The sequence below is a fragment of the Urocampus carinirostris genome, chromosome 9, assembly GCF_059441175.1.
Source record: "Urocampus carinirostris isolate Australia breed hairy pipefish chromosome 9, RoL_Ucar_1.0, whole genome shotgun sequence".
Classification (NCBI taxonomy): Eukaryota; Metazoa; Chordata; class Actinopteri; order Syngnathiformes; family Syngnathidae; genus Urocampus; species Urocampus carinirostris.
Window position 1 is genome coordinate 6830586 of NC_142357.1, and position 14986 is coordinate 6845571.

General features: G+C 37.5%; 1 protein-coding gene and 1 long non-coding RNA gene across 3 annotated transcripts in view; one reads left to right on the forward strand and one right to left on the reverse strand.

Moving 5' to 3' along the window:
• On the forward strand, positions 1 to 12711 carry LOC148359207 (transmembrane protein 182-like). The gene is made up of 5 exons (XM_088344405.1): positions 1 to 277; positions 7183 to 7300; positions 8324 to 8422; positions 8553 to 8690; positions 12100 to 12711. The coding sequence occupies exons 1-5, from the start codon at positions 107 to 109 to the stop codon at positions 12318 to 12320; spliced, it is 747 nt and encodes a 248-aa protein (XP_088200531.1). The 5' UTR covers positions 1 to 106; the 3' UTR covers positions 12321 to 12711.
• LOC148359208 (uncharacterized) overlaps positions 6636 to 14986 on the reverse strand; it is a 25866-nt gene continuing 17515 nt past the window's right edge. The window contains exons 4-5 of one of the 2 annotated variants that reach the window (XR_015851383.1): positions 11571 to 11691; positions 6636 to 8719 (exon numbers count right to left, since the gene is read on the reverse strand). This is a non-coding gene — a long non-coding RNA (uncharacterized LOC148359208). Of the gene's footprint in view, positions 8720 to 11570; positions 11692 to 12652; positions 12766 to 14986 lie in introns of both variants that reach the window. The other variant, XR_015851384.1, reaches the window with a different exon arrangement.

Consider the following 14986-nt stretch of genomic DNA (forward strand, 5'->3'; position numbering starts at 1 on the left):
CACTCCCAGAGACTGCTTGGTAGAGTGGACAATATCCAAGGGTCACAAATCTAAAAGACTGAAGGAGAAGATCCAGTCATCACATAGAGGATTCTCATTTGGAGCTATGAGGGTGGGAGCTGCTGCCCTAGCTGGGGGGATATTTGGAGCACTGGGGACCATTTGCTTCTTTCTGGCCTTTGGTACAGACTACTGGTTGGTGGCCAGTGACAACTGTGGACCTTACATATGGCCAGCCACAGAAGCAACTGCAAGAAACGATACCAATGGGACTGAGGTAAGGCAGCTGTTGTTAAAATTGTAGTGGTTAAACACTGCAAAAGGTATACTTGGGAAAGTATCTGAAAAATAGTCGAATGATCAAAAAGTATTATTGTTTTGCTGAATAATTATTTTGCTCATATTAAATAGTATCCTTTGGTGTTGCTGAAAAAAATATTTAAAAAGGTGGTGCGTCCTTTGATGTGTCCTTAACAATTTTGAAAGTAGAATATTTTCTCAATTCAGTACGTGTAAGTGCCGAACTGAGTTAAAAGATCCTTTATTCAAGAAAATTCCACAGCACCTATCAGCTTTTACTTTACTTTTAGTAATGCTGTTTCGGGATAAACAACACATTAGGTTGAAGAAGGAGGGGAGAGGGAAAGGTCTAACGGCGACTTAATGCTCGTCATCGCAGTTTTTGTTTGTGTAGCATGAAAACGGTAAATGAAAGAAAAGGCCAGTATTTTAAAAAGTCATCTTTATGTTCTTTTAGGTATTCGTCTAACTTCCTTTTGCAACTTTTGGTTTTACATTGATTCTTGGTTGATATCAGGGGATTATGTTTTCAAGAAATAACTCGTAACAGGCAAAATCCATGATGCGGAAACCTTTACCTTTACAACTTTTATACAATTAAATACTCTCTTATTCATTGAAAAGAAAGAAAATGTATTTTAGATGCCAGCACATTTGTTTATATAAATTAATATAGTCAAGTCAAGTCACGTTTATTTGTATAGCCCTTGATCACAATGAGTCTCAAAGGGCTGCACAGACCACACATTATTGCAAACTTCAGACAACACCATCCCCTGATCTAAAATCTACATGAGGGCAAAGAAAAACTCAAAACCTCAACATGAGAAGAAACCTTAGGAAAGGACTGCAAATGAGGTAATGCTCCTTCCAGGACGACCAGGCTGCAACGGATGTTGCAATAACCTGCGGATCTCTCCTTGGCCTTTTGGGATCACTATTAGACCAGCATTTTCAGAAATCGAAAGATATGAGAGAGCACGTCCATGCATGATTTTGTATAATACCAACAGAACCTTAAAATCACATCTTAGCCTAACAGGGAGCCAATGCAGGTGAGCTAAAATCAGGGTAATATGATCAAACTTTCATGTCTTAGTTAAAAACCTCGATGTAGCATTTTGTACCAGCTGCAGGCTCTTGATTTTGGACTTTAGGAGACCAGAGAGTAGTGCATTACAGTATTCAAGATGGGAGGTAACAAATGCATGAATAATAATCTCCGCATTCGACTGAGACAGCATAGGGGGAATTTTAGCAATGTTGCGAAGATGGAAAAAAAGCTGCTCTAGTAATATGCTTAACGTGTGTTTGAAAGGACAGATCGGGGTAAAATATGACACCTAAATTTTTGACTGAGTCACTCTGGGTGATATTACATTTGTCAATGTTCAGAGCAGTTTTCTAGAACAAGTCACGGGATTTAGATAGACCAATAACTAACATTTCGGTCTTTTCAGAGTTAAGGGGCAAGAAGTTGAGTGACATCCATTCTTTTATCTCAGTGAGGCAGGCCTCCAAATTTCTGACTCAGTGTAAAATAGTTGTCCAGCTGCTACCTGTGCACGGTGCTCCATGGCAATTTTATTTCAATCTGTCCCCCAAAAATACAAGAAAACACAGAATAGCAGTCATTATTTAACAAAACACAGAATTAAAATTCATAGGCTGAAGCTAAAGCTTATTCCTGCGACATTTATGCCTTTAAATCATTTTCAAGTGTTCTCCCATCCAGATATCTGAAACAGTCACCCAATGTGTGATTTATAAATTCAATTTGATGATTAATTTATTTTACGCTCGCTTATCCTTACTCGGCTTGCGGGGCCCATCCTATCTGCCTTGGGCAGCGGACAGGGGATACTCTGGACAGGTTGCCAGCCAATCACAGGGCACAAAGAGATAGACAACAATTCACTCAAACACTCATTCCGGCAAACACTTTTGACTTGCCAATCGACCTGCAACGCATGTTTTTGGTATGGCTGAGAAAACCGGACTGCCCGTAGAAAATTTTCTTAGCCAGATCCGAAGGCTTGAGAGTGTTCTCTATTTGGGCCCCTGTGCAGTGGAACGCTCTTCCCTCTGAGATTTGCAACTTCAGTGGAACTGTTTAAATCTAGGCCTAAAACCCACATTCTATAGCCTATATTCCATGTTGATGTTGAGCATGTTTTGTGTATTATTACCAAATGATACATCCATTTCAGTCTGGTCATCCTGGAAGGGGCATTGCCTCATGTGTAGTTCCTTCTCAAGGCATTTTCTTTCTGATGAGGTTTTGAGTTTTTCCTTGCCCTCGTGTATGTTTTAGAACGGGGGATGGTGTAATAGAAGTCTGTATTCTTTAATAGTCTGTGGTCTATGCAGACCTTAGAGACTTCTTGTATTTATTTTATACAAATATACATGATTTGACTTGGAACACATGCGAACTCCTCACAGGGATCATGGTCGCTGGAATTGAGCACCGGACTTCTGAACTGTGAGAAAGATATGCTAGAATTTAATTTAAATCTTTCAAAGAGAAAATGCAAGCGGGGAGAGCAAGAGCCAGTCCAGTTACAATTTCACTTTTAGGGACAGTGTGTTTTGTTCTAAATTACAGGTGAAATAATTATGAGAAAGTCAATCCCAGAAAATGAATTCCATCCCTAAATACCCCCAGTAGTGTATTTTATACAGCACCATGAAGGTTTTATAATTTAGTAGACCATCAAAATAAGGAGAAAATAAATCATTGGATTTTAAACTTGCAAAAAGAACTGTCAGGTTCTGCACGGTTGCCATGGCGCCCAGCTGGCAACTCCCCTTGACACCGGCTGACTCGCATTTATCGATTACTTCTGTGGGTACTTAAACGTGCTATTTTGAACTGCGCATTGGCAGATCGTTGTTGAAAACTTGTTTATGCTTGGTTATGCTTGTTGGACTTTGTTGCACTCTGGTGTAACATTCTGAGAGATTCCTGCAAGTTCAGTTTGATTCTGGAAATGCCTAGTTCATAGTTTTGCCTGTGTTTGACCCGTTTTGTTTTTTGTTCTGGTCCGTTTGTGTTTTGGACAACTTTTCTTTCTCAATTAAAGTGTGAGGACGTCTATGCAAATGAGTTCCTACTTCCTGCTTCCCGACCGGTTTCATGACAAGAACAGGAGTGAACTTTACCGAAACCAGTCAACATTTCTAAGATACCAGTCTGTTCTAAAGGTCGTCCCTGAGCCCCTTTTAAAAAAAATAAAATTGAATCTCTAAGGTTACAAATAGCAGGTCATACCAAAAGGGGTGTGGATATCAAAAACAGCAACATGATAGTGACAATGATGTAAAAAAACAGTCAAAATAACAAAAAACAGCACAAAATAACAGTTAAAACAACAAACAGTGAGCCAAAATAACAAATAACAGCGTGCAATCACAGTCAAAATAACAAACAACCCTGGCAAACGTCTTTGCAGGTGCCTGATAGCAAAAAACAGAATAATGATTACCGCGTAATTAGACTCCCCACAAGACAATACTTGGTGTCTTAATTGAAAGGAAACTCAAAATCTAGCTTTTTTTTTTTTTATCCTTTTCCGGTAGCGTCCATGCGGTCGACTGGAAATTACATAACAGTTTTCGAAGGGCTAAACAACTGCATACCTGTCAGTTTATACATTTGTCCTGTATTTTATCTGTTTTTGGGTTGATTTCAAATATCTTATGCTGTATAAAATGTACGTAATGTTTTTTCGATTTTTTAAACAATATATACTGCTATGAAAAAATTGAAAATGAAAATAATTGACTGCAAATAGGGAAAGACCAAAGAAAGATACAGAACGAATTGTTGGTGTTGTGTCTTTGGTAAATAAACTAAACTTGTATTACACAAATCATAATTGTTTTTATTCGACATAATCTTTCTTGCTGTGAGTAAATAGGTGCAGTGTTGTGTTTTTAAGGTTTCAGGTTTGCAAATTTGTTGTAATTTTCAGCTGTCCTCTGAAATGGAGCAAATTAATGTTATAATCAGAGTATAGACCACCGGGGAATGTACAACATGAATGAATGGAACGATTTTTGGGAAGGATGTGGAGGTTAATGACTTTTCCTATTAAAATCATAAGAAGTGCATGTGGGGCGGCACAGCGGCTGAGTGATTAGCGCGTCCGTGGCACAATTTTGATGGTATCAAACCTTCCTGTGTGGAGTTTGCATGTTCTCCTTGTGCTTGTGTGGGTTTCCCCCAGGCACTCAGGTTTCCTCCCACATTCCAAAAACATGCATTTAAGGTTAATTGGTCGGTCTAAAATTTGTCCCTAGATATGAATGAGCGAGTGGGTTGTCTGTCTATGTCTTCTGGCAACCAGTTCAGTTTGTCCCCTGCCCACTGCCCGAAGATTCCTGGGATTTCCTCCAGCACCCCTGCGACGCTTCTGAGGATAAGCGGGACAGATAATGGATGGATGGATGGATGGATGGAAGTGCATGTGCTCATAAATGTAAATGGTCTGCATTTGGATAGCGCTTTTCAAGTAAATGAAGACCCCCTCAAAGCGCTTCACAATGTGCTTCACACTTTTCCCTTTTACACATAAACTAACCGATAGCAGCGTCAGCCATGCAAGGCAGCTACCTACTACCGGAGGCATTAGGGATTCAGTGTCTTGCTGGAAATCGAACCTGCAACATTTTTATCCCAAGACAAGCGCTCTACCTCCTGAGCTAATGCCTCTCATAAGACGCTAGATCGGAGGTGCTCACAGAGAGAACAATTTAAGTATGTAAGGGCCCCTTACATTGTTAAAATTACAATTTTCAAGCACACCGAAATACGTTTTTCAGTTACTTTAGTTCTTTGTTTTTGTTAAACCCAAACAGCTCTGTGTAGAGTTTGGACAAAAACGTTAACATTTCCCCCCAAAATATTGATTTTTACTTTGAGGACGGTAAGTAATTAATCTGCTGTAAAGTGTTTCATTTTTATTTATTTCTTTACGATAAGTTTCAGGCTATTGAAAAATGGTCAGTGGGCTGCAAATGACCCCTGGGAGATGTGATTTGAGATTGCTATCGTTTCATCTTTTTAAATTTTTAACATTTTGGCTCTTTCTTTGTATTTCAGATGATAAATGTTTTAAAAATAGTTTTTATGTGTTACTTTTTAAGTTTGACAACTTTCAGACTGGTGCATAATTCAACTTGGTTGTACCTTTAAAGTAATAAAGTCATTCAATTCTATTTTTACTCAAGATTACAGTACTATTTCCATTAGTATTATTGAATCCTAGAAGTTTTACTTAATATAAATATTACATAATATTTGTTGACTTATAGTGACATTTTTTGAACATGGTTCCAAACCTCTTGTGTTGAGCCACAGTGGAGAACATTCTATCAGACAGCTTCACAGTGGGGAATGTTGAAAGCACAGCAGCAGAGAGAAAAAAAGAGTCATCATCACAGCGCAGAAAAACACTGGCTGCTCTCTACCCAGTTTTTAGAACATTGTCAGCTTGCAATACTGCAACAGAGCAAACAACCTTATAAAGGAGTCCTCTCACCCCAGTAGGGGGCAAGTATTTTACACCTAGGCCTTCAGCTTTAGTCTTAATTACTGATGTGTCGTTCGTGAACGGACTAGCTCTATGAGCTGGCTCCTAAACGTGAAATATCCTATTGTATTTGTGAGAAGGTGAAGCAGAAGTGACTGGGCATACCCCGCCTCCCTCCTCACGCCCGGTTGTCTGTGTCTGACGACCGGGCGAGTGCATTCCACTGGTAGCCGGCAACGTCAGGGTGGGGGATCCAGGGTGCAAAAAATGCTGCGTTGCGCGGATACGTGACTTGAAAGCTTGTCTTTTGTAATGAAATCTAAGATAAACAAATCTGTATGAAAAAAACAAAGAAAAACCACGACGGGTGAATAATAACGTAATAATTAAAATCTTCCATCTAGGCTGAAAGTGGCTGATAAAACATTTTCCAGCTTGCAAAAGGCTTGCTGACTTCAGAGTTGTCCGACCTTTTGCTATTAAATCAACACAACAGTCTATTTCCTTGTGCAGCTCAGTCTCTTTAACGGCTGGCGGCACCACCATCTCTTTAGTGGATTACCGTCCCCTAAACAATCATAATTTGTGAAACTAGCGATGATTCCCAATGCCTGCCAGCAGGCGCTCAGACCCCAACTCGGATTCTGATTGGCTAAAGTTTATCCGCTAAACCCTCAGCCTTCTCGAAGATTCATGTTAAGGTACCCAGCCTTCATGTTTTTTTGTGAACGCATCCATGTAGATTTCTGAGCATAGCATGGCTGAAATGTTATTGGATGCAATGAAAAGAAGCTGACAAAAAATTTAAAATTATTTAATAAGTATCAATGGACACAATCTAAATAATATCACATAATTCAGATATTTTCTAGAACAGCGGAGTAGCCCTTACCCCTGATGGCCCACCACAGAATTTTGTGTTACCCAGCCCACAACTTATATTTATGTTGAACATGCGTTCTTTTATTTGACGGAAGAATGCTTACTGCTGAAAAAAAAACCACACACATTTCTCCCATTAAAAGTGTTTAGACATAATTATAATGACAGCTAGTCTATATGTTATTGCCATCCATTCTTACATCAGAATTCCATAAAGGTTAATGTGTAATCAATCATATTTTTGACAAGTTGGCAAGATTTGTGAGCATCAATGTTTCAAATGTTCCTCTTGAAAGCTTTTGAATCAGAACCATATTGTACGGTCTGGAGCCCTTCAGTTGGCAATACGAGCCTTTGGAAGAGCGGCACCGCCACATGTTGACCGCGCGGCAGATATTTCGGGTCTGGTGTCCTTTTTTGACAACTTATGTCAACTTGTTTTCTTTGTGTTCTTCACTTGCAGTCTGTGGAAGCGGTCACCATCTCTCCCGCGTCACTCACTCTCCAACACGAAGGCTTTTTTTGGCGTTGTGTCTTCCAGGTGGAGCCCAATACAAACGAAGTCTTGGCAACATTTTTCAGTATGTGATAGACTTGGAAGATGAAGCTTGTTTTGATCTATATAGTGCTTTGCCGTGTATAGTGTGGTGAAATGGAACTGGAATACAAACTAAAGTGTGGGCAAAACTATTAAGCAGTCAGTTTATTAAAAATTATGTACAGTTTATCCATATTTTTAGATCTATCTATCCATCTCATCTGTAATATGAACTACTAAGGTAGGTTTGACGACAAGTGATTTGTGAAAAAAATATTGCAAAGAAGCCGCGTGGATTGAGCTTTAGTTATTAGAAGCTCTGTTGTAATTCTAACTTTTAAAGGTAAACACATTCTTAGACATGGATGGGCGAACTACGGCCAGTGGTCACATGTGCCCCACCAGGCTTTTTAATTGGGCCCACCAAATGAATATGGTGAACATACAGTATAATGGTAATATATACCAGTGTTTCTCAATCTTTTTAAAATCAAGGCAGATTTTTTTTTCCGTTAAAAAATCTCCAAGCACTTCTCAGGTCATAAAATATTTCAAAATGAATTTCCCTCAACAGTTACATGTTTTTTTTTAAGCTTACATTTGCCTGTTGCCTAAATCGACTCATTAAAGCTTTAATTGTCATTGGCATGGAAAAATGACCATTTTATTTGAGCTAGCCAAACACCACTAGGGTACATTCCTAAACTTTTTACAACGCTGTTCCTTCAGCAATTACATTTTACAATGGGAGAGAAGACAATTTCGAAATAATAGATGCGATATATCCAGCCCTGAGATGCAATATTGGAGTTCTGATTAATTATTTGATTTTTTTTAAACCCTCTGTTCATCCAAAACTAAAAGAAAAAAAGGCTGACGGAAAAAAGTGATCTGCCCATTTCAATCATTTGAACTGATTAAGTGTTTGAATACCGTTTTACTAATTTAACTTGGCATAACGTTGATTTTAGGAGCCTCAGTTTCCTTTACAAACATGATCACAAAAAAGGAATATGATTATTTCTTGGGACATTTTTTTTTTTAACTGTACTCCTTCTACTTGCAGCCAACCAACCTGTATCCAAGGTGTGTGTCCATGGCTACCTCTTCCCATTACCAGTTGTACTTGGACCAGTGCCACATCCCAGTTATGATCCCACAGCAGGTGTTAAACATTTAAGTCATATACACGTATAAGATTACCGTATTACTCTATTTTCAATCACTATTTCAGTTGAGGCGTTCTTTATCGACCGGATCGTTAATAACAGCATCATATTTGTGTTTGTTTTGAGTGTTTCGAGGTTTCTGGACGGTTTTCATAATCCTCGCACTGGCCTCAGCTCTTACTGGCAGCTTTCTCCTGGTGTGTGGTGTTCCATTTATCAGCCATAAACTTTACAAGCTGGGCGGAGCTTTTCTCATCGTTGCCGGTAAGATTGTCTCCAGATGATGCTCGGAACTGTACAGCAGATAGACAAAAAATATTGAGGCAATCGTCGATTAATGCTCTGGGTCATTTACAATATTAGTAGTGTATTAGAGGGATTCATCTAGAGGAACATTTGTGAGGTCAAGTAGCGATAGTGATTGAGAAATCTTTGGTAATGGGCATGCTGGGACATACTTCAAACATTAAATTAGGGATGGGTGGATGGCAATACCCCCCGTATTTTAAGTAGGGCTGGGGACAACAGCTTGATTCATTATTATCTAATCGTATTTTCTTTACATAATCTGATAGAAAATTCAATAAAACCATTACACAAAATCTTTAATATTTCTTTTTCCAATAGATATGATAAATCTGTTTCATAGTCCGACTTTTTGTATTGAGTTTTTTAAATGTATTGTTTTCATAAATTTCTAAGTAAGTAACCGGTACTCATTAATTGTACTGTAAGACTATAACACTATATAAGGGATGCACAATTTATATATTTTTTTTACCAAAACCCGTTAACATAAAAACTCATTCCCTTCCCCAAAAAATAAATGCTAGTTTAAAAAAAACCTTTAAATCCTAACATACTATTTTTCCTTGAAATTTAAAGGCATTTGAAATTAAATGTTTCTCTACTTTCAAATTCTTAAATTGTAAAATGGCCACTAAATGGCAGCCATTGCTGGTATTGTCCATCTTTGCAAGGTCAAATACATTAAAGGGACAGTGTGTATTTAGCACCTTTTAGTGGTTGAAACCTCCATTCATTAAAAAAAACAGTAATGGTTTGAAAAATAAGCAAAATACATGAACTATCATACAAACATGCTTTTTATCAAATGAAATAAAATTTGCAGTTATTTTACATCTTTGTGATCCTCACTTAGAGGGAGCTGACATATATGTCTGCCATCTTGCTGCTGAGAATACCTTAAAAAACCAACAACCTAGTTAAGGCTAAGAATGATAAGAAAATTATATGGTTGGGTCTCTAAGTCTCCGTGGTTTGGATTCTTCCTTGTGCCTTTTAATATTCGTTTTCAGTTGCCCTACACGATAGAACAACATCTGTCAACATTTGTCAAAGATTACACAGTGTCACTCTAAAATAAGACAGGTACAAACCATGACTGAAAAACATGGTGTATTTACCCACCCATTCCTTAATTTTATATTAATATCCATTATTGGATCACAGTAATACACACATTAAATCATAAATTACTTTATGAATAAAAAAACATTGTTTTCTTAGTTACTTTGTGAAGATATTTAAATTGCAATTTAATAAGATTTTATTGTGTCCTTAAAATGTATGAAGAAAGTAAGTATTCTAATGAAAATATATAGTTGAACTGCCGCTAAACTAAACAGGTTAAAAAATTGAACACAAAATCAATTTAATTGAATTTTAGGAAATTGATAACCCTAATCCTAATTTTACAGCAACAGCACTTGTGAAGACAGCTAATGCCAGTGTCGGCCGCCCCCTTGTGGCTATTTAAAAAAAAAGAACTATAAATTATACTGTATTTCCTATTTTTAAATTGTAGTCTATAAATATAAGTAGTATCGTTTTTGATAACAATGTAGTGAACATTGCTTACAACAAGATTTGATGTAATAAAGACTTATAACAAGAAAAAAATGAAAAAGAAAAAATGGCAGGATAAATAGGCAAAAACATTTATACGAAAGTGATTGGAGACCTGCCTAAATTGTAAGCGCATCAGAACAAAAAGTAGTGCAATGACATTTAGCAGAGACCTAATTACAAAAAGAAGTCAATAAATAAAATACGAAACCCACTTTCAATACTTAGACAAGATTTTTTACATTCTTGTGCGCTTGTTTAGGGTGATAATGGCCCTGGGGAAGAAACTGTTCAGGAGCCTGTTAATTAAAGGACCTGTGGTGCCTTCTAGAGGGCAGCACGCCGGGGTGGGCACAAATACTGCCGTTAGGTGCCCATTTAAATGCAATTCATGGAAATGTTTTTTATAGAAATATAAGAAAAAAAGATTGAGTTTAATTGTATGAAATTATAGACTACCGACGAGTCTTTGTATTTCATGCAACACATGAACAAATTGTCTCAATGCTTGTAATAAATATTATTGACTACTGAAGTACTCCGAAATATATCACTCAGAAAAATAAGTGAAAGCAAACATTTCACAGACTAAAACATATCACTAGACCTCTATTTAGCAGAGGGAAGCCACTTTGTGGTGACAGACACACCCATACCACTCATACATCTCACTCACCGTTAATTCAAGTGAAGTCCTATTTATAGCTCATAATCCAAAGGCATCGTTTTGGCATGGACCAAGGACACTTTTACCCACTGAAATCGAGCAATAATTGTTTTGGTCCCCACCTATCATATGTGATCACTTAAAAGTCTGTTATGTCCCCACCAACGCTGATATCACACCGACTCCCTTGCTTAAATCACGAAGGGTTTTGCACAAAACACCATTTTAACATCCCCTGATTTACAGGAGGACAAGGAAAAACAAGAACAATTTTAGATAAGGCCGCACATAAGGGTAATCCTCTTTCAAGGATGGCCAGACCAGTGGTTGCGAGAGCATCAAAAGACAATACCCAATCAACGTTAAATATTGGCAATAACAGAAATCTAGCAAAAACTTCAGTTCACAACATCGACAAACTTCCTGTCAAAATATCTTGACAGATTCAGCAGGTTCTAGAATCTAGATGATGCCATGGATCAGGTACATGTGCCGATACGACTGCTAAGGACCACCTTTCTCCCTCAAAGACAAGAAATAGATTATAAGGTTAACATAACTCATAGGATATATAATATAAGTCTGTCTTAAGTAGATTTAACACTTACACTGAGGTTTTAAATCATAGTATTCTACTGCACTGGGGCTCGAAGGGAGAACACTCTCAGATTCAAATTTCTTCTTGGCTCTTGGAATCATGAGTAGAGCAGCATTTTCAGAGCAGAGGCTCTAAACAGGAACATAGGGCACAATCAAATCAGAAAGTTAAGAGTGGGCAAGTCCATGCAAACCATAGTATGTTAGAAACTAAACCTTAAAATCACATCGTAAACTGGCAGCGACCCAGAAGAGGTTATCTAAAATTTGGGTTATGTGAACAAACTTTCTTGTCTTTATCAAATGTCTCACTGCAGCATTTTGATCCAAATGCAAACTTTTGACATGGGAGACCAGAGTGCAATACTTTAAAGTATTTGAAATTATAGGTCACAAACGCATGAATTACAATTCCAGCATTACATTGGGACAATACTGGGCCAATCTTTGCAATGTTGTAATGGTATAAGCATTGTTACCCAGGTAACATTTAAAATGGATGATGCTTCTGCTTCTCTGATGTCTATTATTTCTCCACAGCATGCTTTTTTCTCCTCGTGTTGCTTCTCTTCGTGCTTTGGATGGAGGTGGTCGATGTGACGCGCTATGTTCTCCAGGAGAGAGGGGAGACATGCATAGATATGAAGGTCTCGGTTTTCTATGGCATTTCGTTCATGTTGGCCGCTGCCGGCGTTCCATTGGAGCTCCTTTCAGGCTTGATCTTCATGTTGGTGGGACGAGCGCTGCTCGCCAACAAGTGAGAAGGCGAGCCAATCTGCCATAGGCTAGGAGACAACTGACCTTTTCCTTGTCCTGCTAGAGAGCTGGGCAGACATCTGCTCAAAAAAAACATTATTAACCTTTGAGGACATTTTGCTGTGAATTTTTTTGGACGGGGTGAAATTTAAAAATATCGACCCGTAGGACACCATAGTAACGCTTGGTGAGGTCCATGTCAAGTGAGGCACAATTAGATTTGCAAATAAATTAACCTACTGTATACCTTATTCATCATTTGCTTTGTTTAAAAAAACGTATTAAAAAATATACAAACCATAGCATGGAAAAATAACATAAAATGTTATCGTCTTACTCTCACTTATAAATGAAGTATCTGTGCTGTTCCTTTTGAATAAACATTGATAGCTTGAAGTCCATGTTTTCCTTCTGTTTGACACGAGGCACGCATTTCTCCTGTAGCTCTTCCTGGAGGTGACAGTGAGTCATTCTCGGCGACCGCTCACTTTTAGTATTGAACGGTAATAGTGAAAATTCCGCGATTTTGAAAAATAAAAGTCCCCAATTGTGTTGTTAAATGAGAATGAACTTTTACACAGAATAAATATGCATTAATATTTTTTCATTCCTATATTTCTATGCGCTTTACCGGCTTTCCTTTACTGCATGTCACTGGGGAGCTCATTTGATGAGCTCCAAGCAGCTGATCATAACCGACAACATACTTCTTATTTTGTTCAAAAAGGATCAAATTTAAATACCAACCACCGAATAAATCAAATTAAATTATTCTGACGTATTAATCTTGTTTTTTTTTTGTGGGCGCATGAAACCATCAAACAAAATCATCTCATCTCATCTCATTAGCCGTATCGCTTATCCTCATTAGGGTCGCGGGGGGGCTGGAGCCCATCCCAGCCATCTTCGGGCAGTGGGCAGGGGACAAAATCATGTCAATGTAAAAAAATAATTAAAAAATACCCCATCTGCTTCTCACTGGTGGATGATGATTTGATTAAATTAAAATACAAAATTCAAGGGATGTTCAATTGTCCATCCAAGTAAAATGAGGCATGTGTTGTCCTTAAAAAGTTGAAACTTGAATATTTTCTCTATTGAGCACTGGATGTGTTAACGATGCCCATCTGAGTTCAAAGAGCCAATATTCATTTTTTACTTACACTACACTTATCTGATTTCATCCTACTTTTAGCAAAACTGTTTGGGGCGGAGCACATTAATTTCGATGAATGGGGGCTCGTAGATCGGGGGCTTTTTCTGGAGAGTGACGTCATGCTCGTCTCCAGTGTTTTAGAATTTAGATTTGTCAGTGTACCATGAAAATGCTGAATGTAAGAAAAGGCCCGCCTCAAGTAGAACCCAAACGCCAACCGAAACCCCAAGAAAGATGAATTTATTTAACGAGTCTAAGAAATGCACGTACTTGCATGCGCATCAGGAGACTGAGGATGCAATGATGACACAAGAAAGGCATGGCATCCAAGAATAAAGTTCCAAAATTCAATACAGCTCTTTTAAATTTAGTTTTATTCGATCAATTTTATTGAAAATAAATACATTTTGGGGGATTTTGTGTTTTTTTAAATTATCAGCCATTTGTTATGTAGCCCACCAATGGTATCTTTATTGGGAAGTTTCTTTATCAAGTCCATATCAGTCTGGAAAAAAGTTTTTTGTTTCTACATTTTTCAATCCAAACACTGTAACCCATAAACATATATTTCTTATTTTAATACATTTTCTCCTATTTGTCCAATAATATGAAACTTGGGGCAGTGGGCAGGGGGACACTTTGAACAGGTTGCCAGCCAGTTGCAGGGCAATTATGAAAGCCTACTCTTTATAAAGTATTTAAACTAATTCTAATTTATTTAGGAGAATATTTTCTACGTAGGTAAGGGTAAAAAATTGTATACTGAAATAGTTGTTAGGATTTGGTGATGAATTTGACTGGACGTCCCGTCTGAAAAAGTTTGATCCCGTAAAAGAGTAGTTCTTCCTTGTGACCAGTTGAGGTCTCTGTTGCTCTTCTCGCCACAAAAACATTTTGCTTTTTCACTCAAAAAAGTTTTGTGGTGGGGGATGCGCATGAAAAATAATTTCAAAACAAAAACATAATAGAAATTTGAATTAAGACTGTATTCCTTATTTTGTTTTTGCTTTTTCAATCCTTATATCGGTAATAATGTTTTCACTCATAGTGCTTATTAACCTGTGCCCTGGGTCACACTACTGTGCTGTGAGACCTTGTTTATTGTGCCGCATTGATACCCCCCCCCCCAAATTTCATTACAAAAAAGCATGCCATTGTTCTAGATTTTAAATTTCTCCACTATAACCTTCATCAATATCAGTAAGTGATAGCAGATTAAATTTTTTTGTTTTCTAATTTTATACATATTATCCGCTCATGAGGAAGTGTATTGAAATATATTTAATAAGTTATTTTGTTTGATAAAGCTGTTTGAGATTGCAAGGAAACGTAAAATGAAGTAAAAATCCTGCACATACTTTTGCTGATATTACTTATTAATTATTTACTCTTAAAGTTAAGAAATTGAAAATGTTAAAAGAATACATCTGAATAATTTACCAAAATTGTTTTATAATATTAAATATGTCACGGTCTCGCTGTCATGATTGGTTTTATCTCTCTCTCTCCCCCTCT